Genomic DNA, 20939 nt, shown 5'->3' with positions numbered 1-20939 from the left:
ATTGCCTGATGAACTATGGATGGAGGTTCATGACATTGTACAGGAGATGGGAATCAAGACCATCCCCAAGAAAAAGAAATGCAAAAAAGCAAAATGGCTGGCTGAGGAGGCCTTACAAATAGCTGTGAAAAGAAGGGAAGTGAAAAGGAAAGATATACCCATTTGAATGCAGAGTTCCAAAGAATAGCAAGGAGAGATAAGAAAGCCTTCCTCAGAGATCAGTGCCAAGAAATAGAGGAAAACAATAGAATGGGAAAGATGGTGGCTCAGAGGTTAAAGTGTTTGCCTGCAAGGCGGGAGACCCGGCTTCAATCCCTGGGTCGGGAAGATCCCCTGGAGAAGGAAATGGCAACCCACTTCAGTATTCTTGCCTGGAGAATCCCATGGATGGAGGAGCCTGGTAGGTTACAGTCCACGGGGTCACAAAGAGTCAGACACAACTGAGCGACTTCACTTTCACTTTCAAGAAAATTAGAGATAACAAGGAAACATTTCATGCAAAGATGGGCTCAATAAAGGACAGAAATGGTAGGGACCTAACAAAAGCAGAAGATATTAAGAAGAAGTGGCAAGAATACACAGAAGAACTGTACAAAAAAGATCTTCACAACCCAGATAATCACAATGGTGTGATCACTCACCTAGAGCCAGACATCCTGGAATGTGAAGTGGGCTTTAGGAAGCACGACTACAAACAAAGCTAAGGGAGGTGATGGAATTCCAGTTGAGCTATTTCAAATCCTGGAAGATGATGCTGTGAAAGTGCTGCACTCAATAGGTCAGCAAATTTGGAAAACTCAGCAGTGGCCACAGGACTGGAAAAGACCAGTTTTCATTCCAATCCCAAAGAAAGGCAATGCCAAAGAATGCTCAAACTACTGCACAGTTGCACTCATCTCACACGCTAGTAAAGTAATGCTCAAAATTCTCCAGGCTTCAGCAATATGTGCACCGTGAACTTCGAGATGTTCAAGCTGGTTTTAGAAAAGGCAGAGGAACCAGAGATCAAATTGCCAACATCCACTGGATCATGGAAAAAGCCAAAGAGCTCTAGAAAAACATCTATTTCTGCTTTGTTGACTATACCAAAGCCTTTGACTGTGTGGATCACAATAAACTGTGGAAAATTCTTCAAGAGATGGGAATACCAGACCAACTGACCTGCCTCTTGAGAAACCTGTATGCAGGTCAGGAAGCAACAGTTAGAACTGGACATGGAGCAACAGACTGGTTCCAAATAGGAAAAGGAGTACGTCAAGGCTGTATATTGTCACCCTGCTTGTTTAATGTATATGCAGAGTACATCATGAGAAACGCTGGGCTGGAAGAAGCACAAGCTGGAATCAAGATTGCCAGGAGAAATATCAATAACCTCAGATATGCAGATGACACCACCCTTATGGCAGAAAGTGAAGAGGAACTAAAGACCCTCTTGATGAAAGTGAAAGTGGAGAGTAAAAATGCTGGCTTAAAGCTCAACATTCAGAAAACTAAGATCATGGCATCCGGTCCCATCACTTCATGGCTAATAGATGGGGAAACAGTGGAAACAGTGGCTGACTTTATTTTTCTGGGCTCCAAAATCAATGCAGATGGTGATTGCAGCCATGAAATTAAAAGACTCTTACTCCTTGGAAGGAAAGTTATGACCAACCTAGATAGCATATTCAAAAGCAAAGAGAGACATTACTTTGCCAACAAAGGTCCGTCTAGTCAAGGCTGTGGTTTTTCCAGTGGTCATGTATGGATGTGAGAGTTGGACTGTGAAGAAAGCTGAGCCCCGAAGAATTGATGCTTTTGAACTGTGGTGTTGGAGAAGACTCTTGAGAGTCCCTTGGACTGCAAGGAGATCCAACCAGTCCATCCTAAAGGAGATTCAGTCCTGGGTGTTCATTGGAAGGAATGATGCTAAAGCTGAAACTCCAATACTTTGGCCACCTCATGCAAAGAGCTGACTCATTTGAAGTGACCCTGATGCTGGGAAAGATTGAGGGCAGGAGGAGAAGGGGGCGACAGAGGATGAGATCGCTGGATGGCATCATGACTCAATGGACATGGGTTTGGGTGGACTCCGGGAGTTGGTGATGGACAGGGAGGCCTGGCGTGCTGCGATTCATGGGGGTCGCAAAGAGTCAGACACGACTGAGTGACTGAACTGAATTGAACTGAATCACTGGCCTACCAGGGAATTCACATTCCTATAAAACTTCTGGCTGAAAACCATCACTCTCTTAGGTCTCTTTGCCTTCTCTTAACTTCTATCATGAGAACCATCACCAGAGCCATTTTCCATAAAGAAATGAGGTTCTGCTCTTCATAAGCATTACCACTTATAAAAGCGATATTCAGGGGACATCCTTGGCGGTCCAGTGGTTAAGACTCCATGCTTCCACTGCAGGGGGCACAGGTTCGATCCCTGGTCAGGGAATTAGAAGTGGTACAGAATCCACCTGCCAGTGTAGGAGATGCCAGAGATGCGAGTTCAGTCCCTGGGTCTGGAAGATCCCTTGGAGAATGAAATGACAAGCCGCTCCAGTATTCTTGCCTGGTAAATCCCATGGACAGAGGAGCCTGGCAGACTGCAGTCCATGGGGTTGCAAGAAGTCAGACATGCCTGAGTGACTGACACACTAAAGTCAAAATGAGCCTGAGGACGCTCACATCTTTGAAAAGTCAATTCAGAAGGCTAGCTGACACCCTCACATTTATTCTCGCAGCGTATCCCTGGGCCAGGACTCTCGGCAGGGGAAGCACCTTGTGCTGGTGGTGTGATCCAGTCGAGAGCCAGAGGAAGACAGCTCAACTTCTCTTGATCTTTCTGGGATCCATCCAGGGATCAAGATGAGACTGGGACGTTTAACACGGGACTGGGATCTGCCTCCGGGATCAAAGTGCGACTGGGACGAAGACCGTCAGGTTCACGGCAGAGGGAACTGAGCCAGGGCCGCCGAGGGTTCCCATCTCGAGGCCGTCTGCCAGTCACCCCAAGAAATGCAGAGAGACGCAGTGAGACAGAGCAAGCCTCAGACTTAGTAACAATAGGGGAAAGATAAACACCTCAACACCAAAAACCCAAACTAGGGCATCAGAAGTGCTCTCAATCCAGGGCTTTGAAACTGGGAGCAAGAAAGACTTGGGAGACTGGGAAGGGCCTTGTAATGGGCGCGGCATTGGAGTGGGCACCGCCTCCCCCTGTCCCATGGTGGGTGGGAGTTGAGGGGCTGGGTGGGAGGCGCAGGAGCTTGGTGCCCTGGACAGAGCTGTGTCCTCTCTAGAGGACGTCCTCCCATTTGTCCAGCACTCCGACGGCCCATCAACCCCTGCCCTGAGGCCTGTATCCCTTCCTAACCACCGCCTGGCCCCTCCAGCCTCCCTGTCACGGGCCCCAGGATGGTGACCAACACTCCCTACTTCTCTTCTTCCTTTTAAATCCGACTGAGGCTCATCTGAGAATGGGTCCTGACTTAGTGTTTCTGATTTAGAATGCAGCACACGGTTCAGTGGGGTGTGGGGAGATCAGTTAGGAACCTGCTGTTGTAGTTCAGGCCAGAAGTGATTCATTTGAGTTATAAAGAGAGCAGTACCCACTACAGAGTCTGTGCTGCGTGGTAGGTGCTTGTTGATTCTTTTATGGATAGTTATGTGTGTATGTTCAGCCCGACCTCCTAAGTCGGCCGCCCGCTCCCGCCTTCCCCAGTCAATCCTATTTTAGTCAGGAAGTCACACACTTGAGCATCCTACTCGTCAGTTCACCCAGCCACATGGAAGTCATTCGTGTTCTTGGAGTCCAGTTTTTCCATTGGTTCTGTACACTTCACCTGATGATTGAGGGCAGAGGGACGGTTCCAAAGAATTTTGCAAGCGCTTTTGTGAAGGCTCCTAGGAATAAAATCGCCAGCACTGAGATATGGAGGGAAAGGCGGTTCTGGGGCCATTCTGGGGTGTCTAGGTGGAGGGGACTCGCAGGCAGAAAGGTTTGCACTAAGAGAAGCACCGTCCTCTTCTGTCCCCCGGGATAATTAAAGCCGTAGGCTCGAGTGATGCTGCTGAGGACGAGATACACAGAGAGAGAGACTGCCAATGTCAGAACCGTAAGAGAGGTTAGAGACTAACAGCCGTTGGGTTAGGAGGTTGTTGGTGATTATATTTTTCTTTTTGGTTTGTTTTTTGTTCGGTCATTGGTGATTTTTTAAGAACGCAGTTTCAAGAGAGTTCTAGGGATGGAAACCACAAACTGTGGGACATGAAGGCAGAGGCTATAGCTGCTGCTGCTGCTTTTATCTCGTCTTTTGGCTGCACTGGGTCTTCGTTGCTGCGTGGGCTCTTCTCCAGTTTCGGGGAGCGGGGGCTACAGTAGCTGCTCGGGCTTCTCATTGCGGTGGTTGAGGAGGGGAGGGAGGAAGCACCAATTTTTGAGTTCGGAAGGGGCGATGCTTGGGAATTCCCTGGGGTTGCAGCTTCACTGCCATAGGCCCAGGGGTCGCTCCCTGCTTGGGGAACTGAGGTCCTGCAAGCTGCTTGGTGCAGGGAGAAGAGAAAGGGAAGAGTGAGGCTTGGGGAGTGTGCATGGGTTGGTCTCCGTTACCTCTGTAGCATTGCTAGAGGTACAGCCTTCACTTGAGAGAGACGGGAGCCCCGGGTCTGGGTTTTGGAGACTGAGGTTTGGAGCCTTTTCGTGGGACATGCTCGCAAGTCCACCGTGAGGAGGAAAGAAAATCTGATGCCACCGACCACAGTGGAAGGGACCCTCATCCGTCAGAGGACTCAGCGTTAGAATTGCTTTTTTAATTTTTTAAAAAGCTATTTATTATTTATTTGTTTTTTTGGCCGCACCGGATATTAGTTATGGCGTTCGGAATCTTGAGTTGCAGCCTTTGAACCTTAGTTGCAGCAGGTGGGAGCTAGTTCCCTGACCAGGAATGGACTCTGGGCCCCTGCCTTGGGAGTGAGGAGTCTTAGCGACTGGACCCCACTCCAGTACTCCTCCCTGGAAAATCCCATGGATGAAGGAGCCTGGAAGGCTGCAGTCTGTGGGGTCGCTGAGGGTTGGACACGACTGAGTGACTTCATTTTCAATTTTCTCTTTCATGCATTGGAGAAGGACATGGCAGCCCACTCCAGTGTTCTTGCCTGGAGAATCCCAGGGACGGGGGAGCCTGGAGGGCTGCTGTCTATGGGGTCGCACAGAGTCGGACACAACTGAAGTGACTTAGCAGCAGCAGCAGCAGCTACTGGACCACCAGGGAAGTCCCCTCATCGTGAGGATTTTTTTTTTAATTCCAGGAGCCTTTAGCAGCTTCATATTAGGGAACTGAGGAAGCGGATGCTGAATCATCTCTGAGGCCCAGGGTCAGAAAGGTTAGAACAGGGAAGATGTGGGGAGCTGGTGGGGCAGTGCCAGCTTTCAGGAACCAGCCGACTCTCAGTGAGGCCATGGCCGAGCGGGAGGCCTGGGGAGGGAGGGCCAGAACTGGGCAACACAGGGAACACAAAGGCAGATGGGTGAGGATGGACGGGGTGTGGGAGCTGAGGCTTCGGGTCAAAGAAGAGAATTTCATGGTGGAGATCTTGAAAAGGGAATCATTGGAATTAGCTGAGCTGGAGAGTAGGTGTGAACTCAAGCTTCAAACCTGAAGTCAGTGACTCAGCAGTTCCACTGGGAGGTGGGTTGCCAGGGGTGACAGGAAGTTGGGAGTGGCTCCCAGTGAGTAGGGGGTTTCTTTAGGGGGTAATGAAATGGAATTAGATGGTGGTGCTGACTGCGGAACTTGTGAATATTACTGAAAACCTGTGTACTTTAAACGGCTGAACTTTATGGCACATGAATTATTATAGCTCAATTTTTTTTTTTTTTTTTTTTAAATTTTGGCTGTACCACAAGGCTTGCAGGAGGATCTTAGTTCCCCAACCAGGGATTGAACCTGAGTCCCAGCAGGGGAAGCACCAAGTCCTAACCACTGGACCACTGGGGAATTCCTTCTCAAATTTAAGAAACGAGGGCGGGAAAAGGGAACCAGCATGAATGTTGACGTCCCAAAGGGCAGTTGCAAGGATGGATGGGGAGGAGGACTGGGTTGCGTGCTCAGTGGTCTTGGAAAAGTAGGGGTTTTTTTTTGGAGGGTCAGCAATGTGGGTTGGTCTGTGTGCCAGGTCACCCCAGACTTGTTGGCCTGTCCTCAGGAAACCTGCAAGCGGGTTGAGCAGAGAGCTGCCATCTAAGATGCAGCTCCGAATAATATGCACTGATGAAGTGATGGGGGTGATGACGCGAAAGAGGAGGGTAAAACCGAGCCCCAGAGACTTTTTGAAAAGACGGATGGACCACGGGCTTTGGTCGCCCAGTGTCCAGCTGCAGATCCCGCCTCCCTGGAACCCGAGAGGAACCCTCCCTTCTTACGTGCCCTCCTGGCTAAGGCCTCCTGGCCTCCTGGTTTCCACGGGTTTTGTCATAGCCCAGAGTCACCCTTGGGAGCTGTTGGGGGTGGTGAGGCTTGTCAATTTCTGGGCTGCTCAAATGTTGCCTCTCTCGGTTCCAGGTCGGACTGGTATATATGTTCAACCTCATCGTGGGCACCGGTGCGCTCACCATGCCCAAGGCCTTTGCCACAGCCGGGTGGCTGGTCAGCCTGGTGCTGCTGGTATTCCTGGGCTTCATGAGGTAAGAGGCCATCCTGGAGTGGGGGTGCTGGGGGTGAAACTGGGGGCACCTCCCCGGGGAGCCCAAGCTCTCTCCATCCGTCTAACAGAGATATCTGGTAACAGGTTCGCAGAGCAAGGAGAGGAGGCCCAGAGGTCTTGGGGCAGCGGGGGTTCACGCTGATGGAGTAGTTGCCCACCCCCCATCACTGGGAAGTTAAGACCTCCAGGGACTTCCCTTGTGGTCCAGTGTGGTTAAGACTCTGAGATTCCACTGCACAGGGCACAGGTTCCATCCCTGGTCAGGGAACTAAGATCCCACATACCCCGAGGCACAGCAAGACATTAGCAGAAAAAAAAAAAAAACAAGCGAAGACCTCCAGTTAGGCTCCAGGATGTCTCATGTGGGGCTCACGTGTTTCTTCCCCGGCTGGCTTTCCTCCTCTGCTGTGCCTATAATTTCTGAATGTGACCATCGGTGTGTGTTCCCTGAGAAGTTCCCAACCAGCCACAGAAGAGATGCCAACTAACGTTTCAGGTGATCCAGGCAATCAGCTCGGAATTTAGAGTTTGTTTAAGATAGTTTCACCGAGCAGCAGTGATAAGCAGGCAGGTGCAGCCATATTCAGGTGTTAATCTCACATGGCTTCGTGCCCAGCAGCAAACAGGAGGCCCAGCCCTCGGGCCCCCGCTCCGTGAGCAGGTGTGCATGGCTCACCTGGGATGTGGCAGCTGGTGCCTCTGCAGGCCACTCCTCGGGGAACTCACAGGCAGGGGCCCCAGGCTAGAGAGGGATTTTGTTGTTCTTGTTTAGTCACTAAACAAGAAGTCACTTGTTTAGCTGCTCTTTTGCAACCCCGGGGGCTGTAGCCCGCCAGGCTTCCCTGTCCATGGAATTTTCCAGGCAAGAAGACTGGAGGAGCTTGCCATTTCCTCCAGGGCCTCTTCCCGACCCAGGGATTGACTCTCGTCTCCTGCACTGGCAGCCGAATTCTTGACCCCTGAGCCACCCGGGAAGCGCCACAGCATTTAGTAGCTGAAGTCAACTAAGGCTGCACGGGGCTGCACAGGGTGGGAAACGGCCCTGTTTTTCCCTTTCTTCCCATGTTTTCCTCTGGGGAGGTTGTATGTAGCCTCAAGGTACTGTGGGCTCATTACGTCCTGCAAGCTCTGTGGCCAGGAGCCCTAGACGTCCTTGTCCTCCTGTGACTCCGCTGTCCCCTTCAAAGGACCTTCAGCACAGGCAGCCGCCTGAAAGGGAAGTGGTTATTGGGGGCACCCAGGCAGGGGCCGCCACGCAGGGACTGCCACGCCCCCCCCAACCCATTATATTCCAGCATGATCCATGAGCTGGCTTCGTGCAGCCACGAGAGCCTCTTTATGCCTTAATTAAGATGGATTTTAGTTTTACTTCCCAAAAGAAGAGGCAATGGAAAGCCCTTAAAATGGTCACTTAGGCAAGATAATGAGAAACCTTTCTAGGAGGAGCTGCGGTGGCTGGAGTTTCAGGGCTGGCTGCCCCACCCCCCTTGGCTGTGGGTTAACTCCTGGGCAACCCCCACCCCCCGCCCCTGTCCCCACCGCCTGACTGCCAGCCTGCGGCAGGTGCCAGCACCCGAGGTGAGCCAGGGGGCCCTGCGGCAAGCCCGCCTGCCCAGCAGCTTCAGGAAAGAGGGAGGTGAATGTTCCTGAATGTTCCACCTGCTCCATTTCAGCAGGGGTGGGGTCACTCCGGTTTTCGCAGCAGGAACCCGGCCCTGCCCTGTAACGTCTGCTCACAGAGCATTCTTGCTGTCAGCCCAATCTCTCCGGTTTCCTTAAAAAAAGTAGATTTTCTCTTCACTCTAGTCTCACGTCTCACAAAGGTCTGATGCTACCTCCCAATCTCCATTTTGATTCGGGCCAGATTATTAGGCTATTAAAATATTAACACATTTTCATCTGTTAATATGTTTTAACTTATTAATTAAATATGTTGATTTATTGTATTCTTTCATTTACTTTAATAGCGAACATTAAAATAATTATTTTAATATTAGCCAGATTATTAGGAAAGTAAAAGTACCCCCTACCCCCCCCAAGAAGTAAGAAGGGGAGGGTGATTCCAGGGCCAAGCACCCTTTTCAGTTTTCCACACCCGTGCTCCGTTCATCAGCGTGTGTAAGTGGGGGTTGACCGCTTGCCCAGCGAGGAGACGTGAAAGCTGCCCACTGCCCTTCCCTGAAGCCCCGGGCGGCCCCCTTGTGGACCAGCTTCCTCCTCCCAGTATAGCGCCTCATCTGCTGTCTCTCTGCCCCCCATCTCTCCCACCTCTGCCCCCAACAGGCCCCGAGTCACCTCTCCCCCAAGGTCACACTCTCTCCTTCCATCAGCTTGATTCACACCCTGGTCTCCTGTGCACTGAGAATATGTTCTAAATATAAACAGACATCAGGGCGAGCCCATGAGGCACCGTGGAGGCACACACACCTTCGTACAGGGTCAGACCCATCCCAGGACTTGGGGTACCTTCCTCAGCAGAGAGAATGCTTTGGCTGGTTGGTCGGGTCCGGTTTTCAGTGGCTTTTCCTTTTATCTTGTGCCTCCTCCAACCTCCTCCATGCCTTTGGCGATTAACCAGTGGCCTTTCCCTGCAGCTTCGTGACGACTACCTTCGTGGTGGAGGCCATGGGGGCGGCCAACGCTCAGCTCCGCTGGAAGAGGATGGAAACCCTCCAGGTGTGTGGGCCACCCTGGGCTCCGTCGTGGGGCGGCTGAGTGCAGAGAGCGGGCCAGGCCTCTCCCCGCACCCCCTCCTGACCGTGGGCAGCTCCGGAACCCGGAAACGTTAAAGAAAGTTACTCAGTCAGTCGTGTCCGACTCTGCGACCCCATGGACTGTAGCCCACCAGGCTCCTCTGGCCAAGGAATTCTCTAGGCAAGAATTCTGATGGGGGTTGCCATTTCCTTCTCCAGAACCTGGACTTCTCTGGGCATTAGTGAGGAGCTGAAGTTCGCAGCCATGTCAGCTTCCAGAATATGCACAGCCTCTGCTGTTGCGCCCTCCTCCCCCAGTGCTCTCCGCCATCCCCTCCTTGCTCCCTCCTCCCCCGGTGCTCTCCGCCATCCCCTCATTGCTCCCTCCTCCCCCGGTGCTCTCCAAGCATCCACTCAGGCTCCCTCCTCCCCCAGTGCTCCCTGCCATCCCCTCCTTGCTCCCTCCTCCCGCGGTGCTCTCCGCCATCCCCTCCTTGCTCCCTCCTCCCCCCGTGCTCTCCGCCATCCCCTCCTTGCTCCCTCCTCCCCCCGTGCTCTCCGCCATCCCCTCCTTGCTCCCTCCTCCCCTGGTGCTCTCCGCCATCCCCTCCTTGCTCCCTCCTCCCCCGGTGCTCTCCGCCATCCCCTCCTTGCTCCCTCCTCCCCTGATGCTCTCCGGTCATCCCCTCCTTGCTCCCTCCTCCCCCGGTGCTCCCCGCCATCCCCTCCTTGCTCCCTCCTCCCCCGGTGCTCTCCGCCATCCCCTCCTTGCTCCCTCCTCCCCCGATGCTCTCCGGTCATCCCCTCCTTGCTCCCTCCTCCCCCGGTGCTCTCCACCATCCCCTCCTTGCTCCCTCCTCCCCCGGTGCTCTCCGCCATCCCCTCCTTGCTCCCTCCTCCCCCAATGCTCTCCGGTCATCCCCTCCTTGCTCCCTCCTCCCCCGATGCTCTCCGCCATCCCCTCCTTGCTCCCTCCTCCCCCGGTGCTCTCCGCCATCCCCTCCTTGCTCCCTCCTCCCCCGATGCTCTCCGGTCATCCCCTCCTTGCACCCTCCTCCCCAGTGCTCTCCGTCATCCCCTTCTTGCACCCTCCTCCCCAGTGCTCTCCGATCATCCCCTTCTTGCTCCCTCCTCCCTCAGTGCTCCCTGAGCATCCCCTCCTTGCTCCCTCCTCCCTCTGACCTGGGAACCTTCATCCCAGGACCCATGATGCGCCTCTCCCTCTGAGCGCCTCTGACCCTCTGATGGGAGAGCCCGGAAGTATGGAAAGCTCCCTGCTCAGATGCCTTCTAGGAAGAGAGAACGAGCAAGCAGGCTCTCCCTTGGGTGTCCCCTTTCCTTTCCTGTCTTCCTTACCCTCCGCATCCCGCCCCCTCCCAGGAGGAGGAAGATGATGACTCCTCCTCGGCCTCCGACAGCGACGTTCTCGCCCAGGACAGCTACGAGCGGGCGGAGAAGCGGCCCATCCTGTCTGTGCGTAAGTCTTGGGGTTCTGGGCTGGGCCGCGCTCCCCTCTGGTCCACGGGGTTCCCCTTCCTCATGGAGAGGGCTCAGGGCAGGGGCGGGGGTTCTCTCTGCAGAGACCCTCTGAGAGCACTTCCCACCTGAGGGCTGATGCCAGGAAGGCAGCAGGGAGCATACAGCAGAGCCGCAGCCCTGGAGCCAGGCCAGGCTCCCCCCTGCTGGATCTGCCGCCAACTGTTGTCTGCAGCCTGGGGAGGGCCCTTGACCTCGGCCCCTGGAAGCCCGAGTCTGTGTCAAGTCTAACTTCCCTCCTTCCTGTCCCACCGGACAGACACACACCCAGAGCCCAGCTGAGCCAGGGAGGCACCCCCGCCTTCCCACTCACCCCACAGTGAGCATCCCTGGCTCCCTTTCTGTAGACATTTTCTCTTTTCCTTTATTTATTTATTTTTTGGCTACACTTGGAGGCACGTGGGATCTTCGTTTCCCGACCAGGGATCAAACCCATGACCCCTGTGATGGAAGCTCAGAGTCCTGACCACCAGGGAGCCTCCTCTATGGGCGTTTTTTAAAATGTTTCAAGCAGGAAGCACAAGGAAAAGTTTTCTTAAGAGTTTGAGCCCCTTGGGATTTCATTATTCTGGAGGATTCAGCGAACCCAGCACCCCTCCGAGGAGCTTGTCCTCGTGGGAAAAAATTACACCCCCTCTTTGCTCTTGGCTCCACAGAGAGACGCGGATCGAACCTTTTCGAGATCACAGACCGGGTAGAGCTGGGACAGATGGCCTCCATGTTCTTCAATAAAGGTGGGGGTGCTTTCTCCACGTGGGGAGTGGGCAGGGAAAGCTGGTGCCTTCCCGCGGGCCGGGGCACCCGGGTTGGGGGTTCCACCTTGCCTGGTGACAGGGCACGGGAGAGGGAGGAACGGATTCTTGGCCTGAGAAACCACCTTGCTGGGAGGCCTGAACCCCTTCAGGGTGTTCTCTTGGTTCCCTCCCTGTTCAGTGTATCGGGAATAAAAAAGCAGCCAGTGGTAAAGGATCCGCCTGACAATGCAGGAAACATGGGTTCAATCCCTGGGTTGGGAAGATCCCCCGGAGACGGAAATGGCAACCCACTCCAGCATTCTTGCTTGGAGAATCCCATGGACAGAGGAGCCTAGTGGGCTATAGTCCACGGGGTCGCAAAGAGTCAGATACTAAAAAACAACAACTCAGCAACTATGGGGCTTCCCTTGTGGCTCAGCTGGTAAAGAATCCACCTGCAATATGGGAGACCTGGGTTCGATCCCTGGGTTGGGAAGATCCCCTGGAGAAAGGAAAGGCTATCCACTCCAGTATTCTGGCCTGGAGAATTCCATGAACTGTATAGTCCATGGGGTCACAAAGAGTCGGATACGACTGAGCGCCTTTCACTTTCACTACCAACTATGGCTCACAGAGGCTGGGTCCCAAACAGCTTTCCAGTGGAGGCGGCGGGTGGTTCTCTTCCATTTTCTTAATTGCCTCTGCCTTGTCTCTTTTCTTCTGGACTGTTGTGTCTAGGACAGCCCAGAGCACCCCACTCCAGTGACGGCAGGGTGGTGTGTGGCTGTGTGTGGGGAGGGTGTCTTCATAGTGGCCGGCAGAGGGCGCCAGGAGCCCGTGCTCAGGGCCGCTGTCTGGACTCTGCAGGGCTGGTCGTGACCTCCTGGCGTGCTCCACCTGCTGCCTGGTGGGATCGCAAGGACAGCGGCCAGCTCAGATGCTGCCGTCCGTGTTAGTTGTTCCGGCAACATCTTAGGCCTCCATTCCAAATCTTGTTCTTCTGGGAGATGATCTGTTAAAGGGTTTAGTTTTTATAATGCCCGAACCTTCGCAGAGAGTCGGATACATCTCAGGAAGTGCTTGACCTTGCAGTTATCTTGGGAGATTTTTCTGCCCCTTCATCCAAGCCCCACTGTGTGCAGAGGGGAGCATCTCCACTGGCTCTTTCCGGTCTTGAATGTGGCTGCACTGAGCTGGAGCCACAGCGGAGACTGTGGAAACTAGAATCTCCTTGGCTGTTTCTTAGGACATCAAGCATCCACTTATCACCGTGGTGGGATGGGACGGGAGATGGTGATCGAGGTCACCCCAGAGCCTGCCTCTGCCCTTCCCCACCGGACCAGCCTCAGAGAGAACTCTCAGAACTCATCAGACCGAGACTGGCTGTGTCTGGGCCTTCTGTGCTCTTCTTTCGTCCCATTTCTCTCTCCCTGTCTCGTTATAAGAGACTGCCACTGCACAGCCTCCCGCCAAACGCAAGCTTCTGAAACAGAACGCACATCGAAGCGAGGGCATACACCTCTTAAACCTCCTTCCTAACCTTCGTGTTTTACAGTCCACTCTGATTTTTTATAAGAATTCTAGGAACTTGCAGTTTCGGGTTTTTTTATGTTGTTGTGTATAAGTGCCCCACAGTCTAGACTTCTAGGTTACCCGACACTGATGGAAAATGAACATACTCATTCGAGAGCAGCTCAGACACAGAGGACACCCTCCCCTCGTCTGCTCCGGGGTTTCTCAAGCTCGGCTCTGTTGCCGTGTGGCTGGACCCTCCTTCACTGTGTGGCCTGCCCTGCGTGTTGTAGGCCTTTGAGTAGCACCCTTGACTTGTCCCCACTAGTGGTCAGTAGCTCTTGCCCAATCCTGACAATCAGAAATGTCCTTAGACTTTGCCAAATGTCCCCAGCAGGAGGTGGGGCTCACAGTCGCCGCCCCCCTCCCCAAACTGGAATCACTGCTCAACTCAATCCTAATTCACCGATCAGCCCATTACCTTTGGAAGGGCTGCCACCCTCCATACAAGGTTCCCTGGGGATCCAGACTCAGTCCTGTAATTAGAAATGCCAGGCCTGGTCACTGCGGTCCTCAAGGAAGTGCACTGATCCTCCCACTTTGTGTCTCGTAATGAAATTTATTGATCAGGGAGGGCCAGTGGCAGTTTATAAACAGCTGACATGAGTGCACTGGGGGCAGAGGAAAGGCTGGGAGCAAGGAGGGGCAGTGACCCCCGCCGCCCACAGGACTTGAGGGGGAGCCGGACTCAGAGCCCAGGGGTGAGCGGCGGTGACCCCCCCAGGGACCGCCGAGCTTGGCCATCGGCGCTCTCTGAAACCCTCCAGGGTTCTTCCAAGAATAGTATCTTCTGAGTTGTTTCCCCCTAGACTCCTAGGAGCAGAGCCAATCTCAAATAGCCCAGGAGGAACTTGTCCCTGACTTTCCCCTCCCACCACCCCTGGGGACCCAGAGGCTCTTTGGAGCCACCAGGATTAGAAGCGAACTGCCACTTCATTTTTCTTTCTGTTGTCAGCGACACCAGCAGCTTGAGATCAGTGACACCGAAAACAAGCCATCAGTTTGAAAAGGAGTTTGAGGCTGGCTTTCTGGGGCCATGACCCTGAGACTGTAGGGCCCGGATGCTCTTTTAAGGCACTTTTACACCGGGTCTTTATAGCCGGAATCACGTGTGGAATTTAGCGCGGGCTGAATTCTTCTCACTGGACAGGATTAGAGACGGTCAGGGACTTGCCAGGGTCAGGAAATGAGACTGGCAAGATTACGACCAGAGCCAAGCTCCCGAGTCCTAGTCCAGGCCCCTCCTTGGGAGAGAGGGACCAAGGTTGGCCTCTGCAGAGGGACCCTCCTCGTCAGCATCCTCCCCGCAGGTGATTCTGGTAAGAAGGAACGTGAGCTGCTCCCCGCACCGAGCACACCGGGCCAGCCTCACCCTTGGGTGCTTGGTGACAGGCCACATTTATGAAACACTCAGTGTTTGGGAATCCAGGGCTTTTCACTCTCTTGTTTTCAGCTTCCAGGCTTCCCTGGTGGCTCAGCTGGTAACGAATCCGCCTGCAATGCAGGAGACCTGGGTTCAGTCCCTGGCTTGGGAAGGTCCCCTGGAGAAGGGAAAGCTACCCACTCCAGTATTCCAGCCTGGAGAATCCCATGGACTGTATAGTCCACAGGGTCGCAAACAGTCAGACACAACTGAGCGGCTTTCAGCTCCCGGAGCTGGGCCGCTCCCTGTTACCTTCTTGCTTTTCAGTCCCTCCGGCCACATGTGGCTGCGAATGGTCCCCGGCCCAGGCCTGCCCTGGGGTTCAGGCCCCTGCCTCGGGCCATCCCCCCTCGTCCCCGCCCGGCCTTGCTGGGCAGCCTATCCTGAGCGCAAATGCCTCCGAGTCCTCCGCGGCCAGTGCAGGCCCCACGCTCACTCTGCAGCCGGTCTGGGTTCAGAACCTCTCTGATCCAGCCTGGCCCAGCCCCCCACTCTCTCGTGACAGCCACGAGCAGACGCGTCTCCCGCCAGCATCACGGTGTAGGCAGCCGGAATGCGAGGCAGGGCTCGGGGAAGGCCTCCCCCACTCCGCTCGGAGAGCAAGCCACCATCGTGAGAAAAGCAGGCGGGAGGCTGGCTCCCTGACCTACGGCTCTGTTGCTTCCAGTGGGGGTCAACCTGTTCTACTTCTGCATCATCGTCTACCTGTACGGGGACCTGGCCATCTACGCCGCAGCTGTGCCCTTCTCCCTCATGCAGGTGACCTGGTGAGTGTCCCCGCCCCGCCAGCTGCAGCCAGGTGGGCTCCCACAGGCAGTCGGGACCGTGTTTTCTCGGGCGGAAGCCCAGCACTGAGCGACTCCATCAGTGTCCCCAGCTGGTCGGTGTCCGAGGCCCTTCTCTGCACGTGCCCTGGCCAGCCGTGTGTCCTGGCCTGCGGAGACACGTTCCTCACCACTGTCCTTCCCCGGCCTCGCTGGGAAGGGGTCTGGGGTTCCCACCGGGGGCTCCCGAGTGGCCGAGAAAAGGTGCAGTGGAATTAGTGGACGGTGCCTGCCCCCAGAAACAGGAAAGCCTGCAGGGTCAGATCGTGGGACCCAAAGCCGCAGTGTGGGGCAGGGCATCGAGGTTCCGCGATTGCCTGCAACTGACAGAGGCAGGTTCTGTCGGCTTCCGGCCAAGCAGGGAGGCCCACACTGAGCCACCATTCTCTTCATCAGCAGCGCCCTAGGCAATGACTCGTGCGGCGTGGAGTCCGACACCAAGTACAACGACACGGACCCGTGCTGGGGGCCCCTGCGCCGCATGGACGCCTACCGCATCTACCTGGTGAGTGGCCGGCCGGGCGGGACCCGGGCCTGTGAGTCGCCTTCACTCTCGACTGGAGCTCTCCCCAGAGAGGAGCGTCGACACAGCTCCACACCCTGGCTGGTTCCCGGGCTCTTGGTCCTGGTCGGAAGGGGGATCATGTCACTACAGTGCCAGCCTCAGGGAGTCCAGGCCACCAGGCCTCTGTCGTATGTGGTCTGGAGCTGGCATTCAGGTCGGTGCCAGCTCCAGGGTGATGAACTCTCATAAACTTAGGTCAGGGTTTCAGGGCACGCTTAGCGAAGCCCCGTTAAGAGGCCCCGGGCTGGTTTTCTGGAAGCTTTTCCTGTTTTGACCTTCTACCCTCCCAACCCCACGAGCACGTGAGTGGATTCCAGGGCAGATTCCTGGCTGGGCGGGTGGGACTGAGCTGTCTCATGGAGACCCTGATTATGGGCAGCTTCCCGCATGAGGAGGGATCAGCCCCGCTCGCTCTCCGTCTCCCCTGCTCTCTGTAGACAAGGGAGGATGAATCTCCAGGCTCCGTCTTGATTGCTTTGTGCTGTTATGGAGAGGTTGGGGGTTGGAGAGGGGTGGAGCTGAGTGACACGCCCCATGAGTCTCGGGTATCTGTCTCTGCCGGGTTTGCAGGAGGGACTCAGAAATGGTTCCCTCTCGCGTGTGCAGCGTGTGTTAAGACTCTCCGATTCCTCTTGGTGCTCCTCAGCCCTGACACAGATTTAGGGGCATTAGGTGACACACAGCTTGACACGTGGCCGCCTGGCTGACGGGGAGCACGAGGCAGAGCCGCGAGAGAGGCAGGGGGCCCGCCTCTTAATTGTCCGCATCCTCCAGCTGTTCCGCAGCTCCGAGGCTGTGCTGTTCAGCTCTGAATTCCGTTCACCGCCTGGGACTGGTTCTGCCTTCCTAGCCCCACCCTCTAGACCTGCCCCCAGGGTAGTCCTGTGGTCCAGCCCCGGGAGACACTCATTTTCCTCCGTTTCTGGAACAGTCTTGATGGTCAGCTCCTGCCAGGAGTCTGTCTTCTCGGAGAACTGTATCTCACCTGAGGTCCAGTGGGACCTGGGTGGCAGGTTTTCCCAGCCGCACTCCCCCACCACTCCCCACCCTTGGGGGCAGGCAGAGGACTCCGCAGGACCCCCAGAAGACTGGAGTCCCACTAGCCTCTTAGCATCTCAACAAACTGTGATTGATAGAATTAGCAAAAGCGTTGGTGAGTACGAGGACCCGTCTGGATCTCTGACCGACGTTGCAGAAGGAGGGGGTTGAAGAGAGGGTCCGAGAGGCTCAGCACAGACCTGGGGGCAGGTCCAAGACTGAGGGTCAGCGGGGGAGCCCCTCAGGTGGGTCCTTCCCCGGTGGGGCCACTGAAGGCTGTGCAGGGTCTGTCCAGCGCATCCCCCGCCCGTCTGCAAAACAGACGTGGAGCGCAGGGAGTGCCGGCTGCTGCCACGGGCCCGGTGAATTGTTTAGCACCATTATTATTGCCTTATTAAATCGTTCCTCCTCTTAGTCCTGTAAACCTGCCACATGATGGAAGCCTCCCTTCCTGAATCTCAATAACTCTCTGGGCGAACAGAAGGAACCCTTCAGGAAAGCAGACAGGCATTAATTACTGCCTTCATCTCCCAGATATTACACTTATAACTCATGACGCTAATTGCCACCAGGCCCCCACAAGCCACACAACACAGGATGGGGGAGGTGGGGTGGTGGTGGTGGAGCCAGCAGAACCAGAGCCCAGAGCCCTTCCACTGCGGGCTGTTGACACCCTCCCACCTCCCCCGGCCGCTGCTGCTAGGGGTTTCTGTTCGCTCAGGTTTTCAGTTCAGACTCGCTCTTCTGCCTGGTTTGGAGAAACTCCAAGCAGGCGGACTTCGGCGCCGGCTCAGAAGTTATTTTACAACTTCGCATGTGGCCCCCGGGGTCCGCAGCCTCCGCAGCACCGAGCCTCCTGACCCTAAACACTGGGGGCTCCGTCCCCATGCCAGCGCCCCCTGTTAGTGCGTCAGAAGAGGCCCAGTGACTGAAGGACGGGGTCGGCCGACCTGGGCTTCCTTCCTCGGTCCTGGGCGCTCTGTGCTAATGGCGCCTTCCCTCCCAAGTCTGGCCTGAGGGGCTCACCCCTGTGTCCTTGCTCCATTAGGTGGGCCCTTAGGTCGCGGGAGACGAGGAGCGTTCTCTTCCCTCACCTTCCCGCCCGCCGCCGCAGTCATTCATGTTTGGAAGATTGTCCTTCCAGGCTAGAGATTCCCACCACAGCTCTTTCTTTCTTCTCTTAAATATTTATTTGGCCGCACTGGGTCTCAGTTGCAGCGTGCGGGTTCTTTTTAGTAAACATCATGTGAACTCTTAGTTGCGGCAGGTGGGATCTAGCTCCCTGATCAGGGATCGAACCCAGGCCGCCTGCATTGGAAGCGCGGAGTCTTAGCCACTGAATCACCAGGGAAGCACCCCCCCGCCCCCATGGCAATTCTTTCTACCAGCTGTTTTGCTGCCACGTTGGGCAAGACAGCAGGTGGGTTTAAGGTCCCTTTCCCACTCCAGACAGTCACTTCCTTGTCTCAGGTAAACCGTGCTCCTGCCCAGCCTGCCTGTTTCAAAGGATCTCTGATAGCCACTTCTTGTCTTTTCCAGGCCAGTATAATCTGGCTTCTACTTTACGATTTAGCTTTTAGAAAGTCCTTGGAAATCATATTTTCTGTGCCTCCCCGGGAATGCTGCTGAGATGCACACGCAGGACAAGAACACTTAGGATATTAACTGCCTTCAGAGGCCAGCCTGTGTATAGCATCGTGAGTGCTTGTGAGAAGGGAGCTTCCTCTACCCGCAGCCACCAGTGGCCTCCCTGAAGCCCTTGACCTTAACAAACGGAAAATTCCTCCTGCCCTCCCTTGGCCCATGAGCTCCATCCACATCCTGTGATTCCAGTGCAGCTGATCTGAGTCAGTTTCTCCGTGTCCTCCCTCCTTGGAGTAGCCACAGGGCTCTGTAAAGTTGAGGATGGTCCCGCGAGTCACGTGTGCCCTCCAGGCATCCCAGCAAGATGCCATAGCTGGGGCCAGTGGTAGCCTGGGCCCCGTCCAGAGAGCCCACATGAATTAACATCCAGATCTGATCCTCAGATCCCCGCCCCATCTCCAGTCCTACCACCCCACCCCACCCCACTCCTCTGAAGGATCAAATGGGAAAGTGTTGATGCCCCAGCGCTTTCAAACCGGCAACCTTGCCTGCAGGCTGGGGAGCATCCTGGGATTCTTTCTGCACAGTGTCTGTGTCTTGGGTAGGGAACAAAGTCAGGATTGAGCATTTCATTCTCCTGCACGGTGAGGAGGAGTCAGGGGCCACTGGTGAATGGCAGGGTCATATGGAAATGAGTCCCGTCCAGGCATCAGACTGTCCCGCGCGTCCTGAATGCAGGACAGACGTGTGTCACTTGTCCCCTCAAGTCAAGGGCACTGCCTGGCTGTCTTGTCCTTGTTCCTGCGGTCCTGTCCAGCCTCACTCGCACCCCACGCCCTGGGCCCCATCAGCCTCAGCCCCTTGAGAGTGTCAGAGGGCAGTCCTGGGGGGCAGTGGGACTCCCCAAGCACTGGGGGCTCCTCGCCGGCGGCAGGAGCGACCTCCACCGCTCACAGGTGGATCAATGCCGCTGGGGTACCAGCCGCCCAGCAGGCCAGGCCGGGCAGAACTGGGCACGCAGATGGCAGAGCGGAGCTCATCCTGGCTGGAGACCCAGCCACAAACTGGTAGCATCAGGCGGGTGGCCCCTTGAAGGCCGCTTTGGACCAGGACAAGGTCACCCTGGCTTGCCTTGAACGCAGGAGCTGGGAGATCCACCTCGAGGGTCCAGGTGACCCAGGAGGGTGGTGCAGCCACCCTCTGCCAGACAGAGGGGCCTCTCCCGCCAGACACCCCTTGAAGAAGCAGGGTGTGTGTTGGGGTCTGCAGGGGGGTGGGGGGTTCTGCCTGCTGAACTCTTCTTCCTGAAGGAGCAGGTCAGTCTGATTCGGACTCTAGATTAGTGCTGAAGGTCCTCCTGGGCCTGAGCTCAGGCAGAGATGAGGGCGCAGATAGGAAGGGACCCGCCGACCAGTCCTGGAGCCTAATGTTTGCAGAGGTCAGGGCGGGGCTGCCCAGGACAGGGCCCGCTTAGTGATCCGTGTTGGCGCATCCCGCCGTCTTCCTGCCGCCCCTCAGTCCTTGGCGGCCAGGAGGGCTTCTCCCGTTCGCTCGAATAGCTGGCGCTCCGCACATCTGCCCAAGGACGTCTCCCCGCCCTACCACAGCCTCTGTCTCTGTTGTTTCAGCAGCAGTCCTGGTGCCCTGGGGCTATGGCATCTGCTCATAAGTGGGTCACCGCTGCCATCGCTTACACGCTTATTCTCACCGGTTCTGGGGCAGGAGGTGGCCTGGAGGCTCCAGGACCAGGGAGGAGGGAAAGTCACGATGAGACAAGTTTCAGCAGCCGCGGTGACTTCATGGGACCTGGGGATTCTCGAGAACCATCCCAGGAGACCAGCCTGCACCCCCAGAGCACAACTCCAATGGAGACAGCGTGAGCACTGTGCCCGGATATGCACAGGGTGGGGGACCCGGAAGGAAGCAGGGGCCATCGAGACCAGAGGCGTGGCCCCAGAGGGCGAGCACCCTGCTGGCAGGATGAGCCGTCTCCACGGGGCAGTCAGGGGTTGGTTCCATCCACAAATCCAGAGTTGAGCCCTCAGCACAGTAAACAGCCCAGAAGTCCCCTGTTTGGGGACATCACCCTGTCTGAGTCCCATGGATCGGGACTCGGCCCAGCACCAAACCGGAACAAGTCGGGCGAGGTTCCTGGCCACCTGGGGCAAGGAGGGGGTTGCCAATGGTGCCTCACAGGGTCTAGGACATCCGGGTGCCTCCCCTGTAGGAGGGGGACTGTTTGGGGACCTGCCTAGGCTACCAGGGACGCCGTCTCCTTTCCCTTCCTTTTTC

The 20939-nt window shown here is 55.8% G+C and overlaps 1 protein-coding gene across 3 annotated transcripts in view; it reads left to right on the top strand.

Annotated features, from left to right (window-relative positions):
* The window catches only part of TMEM104 (transmembrane protein 104), a 54631-nt gene that overhangs the window by 4680 nt on the left and 29012 nt on the right, over window positions 1–20939 (top strand). For 2 of the 3 annotated variants that reach the window (XM_069543976.1, XM_069543977.1), the window contains exons 3-8: window positions 6537–6658; window positions 9273–9354; window positions 10752–10848; window positions 11564–11641; window positions 15304–15403; window positions 15857–15965. In XM_069543976.1, the coding sequence (XP_069400077.1) occupies window positions 6537–6658; window positions 9273–9354; window positions 10752–10848; window positions 11564–11641; window positions 15304–15403; window positions 15857–15965 (588 nt within the window). The remainder of the gene's footprint in view (window positions 1–6536; window positions 6659–9272; window positions 9355–10751; window positions 10849–11563; window positions 11642–15303; window positions 15404–15856; window positions 15966–20939) is intronic. The other variant, XM_069543978.1, reaches the window with a different exon arrangement.

Source organism: Ovis canadensis, chromosome 11 (genome assembly GCF_042477335.2).
Source record: "Ovis canadensis isolate MfBH-ARS-UI-01 breed Bighorn chromosome 11, ARS-UI_OviCan_v2, whole genome shotgun sequence".
Taxonomy (NCBI): domain Eukaryota; kingdom Metazoa; phylum Chordata; class Mammalia; order Artiodactyla; family Bovidae; genus Ovis; species Ovis canadensis.
The sequence above is the reverse complement of the archived record's forward strand: the minus strand, read 5'-3'. Positions and strand labels throughout refer to the sequence as shown.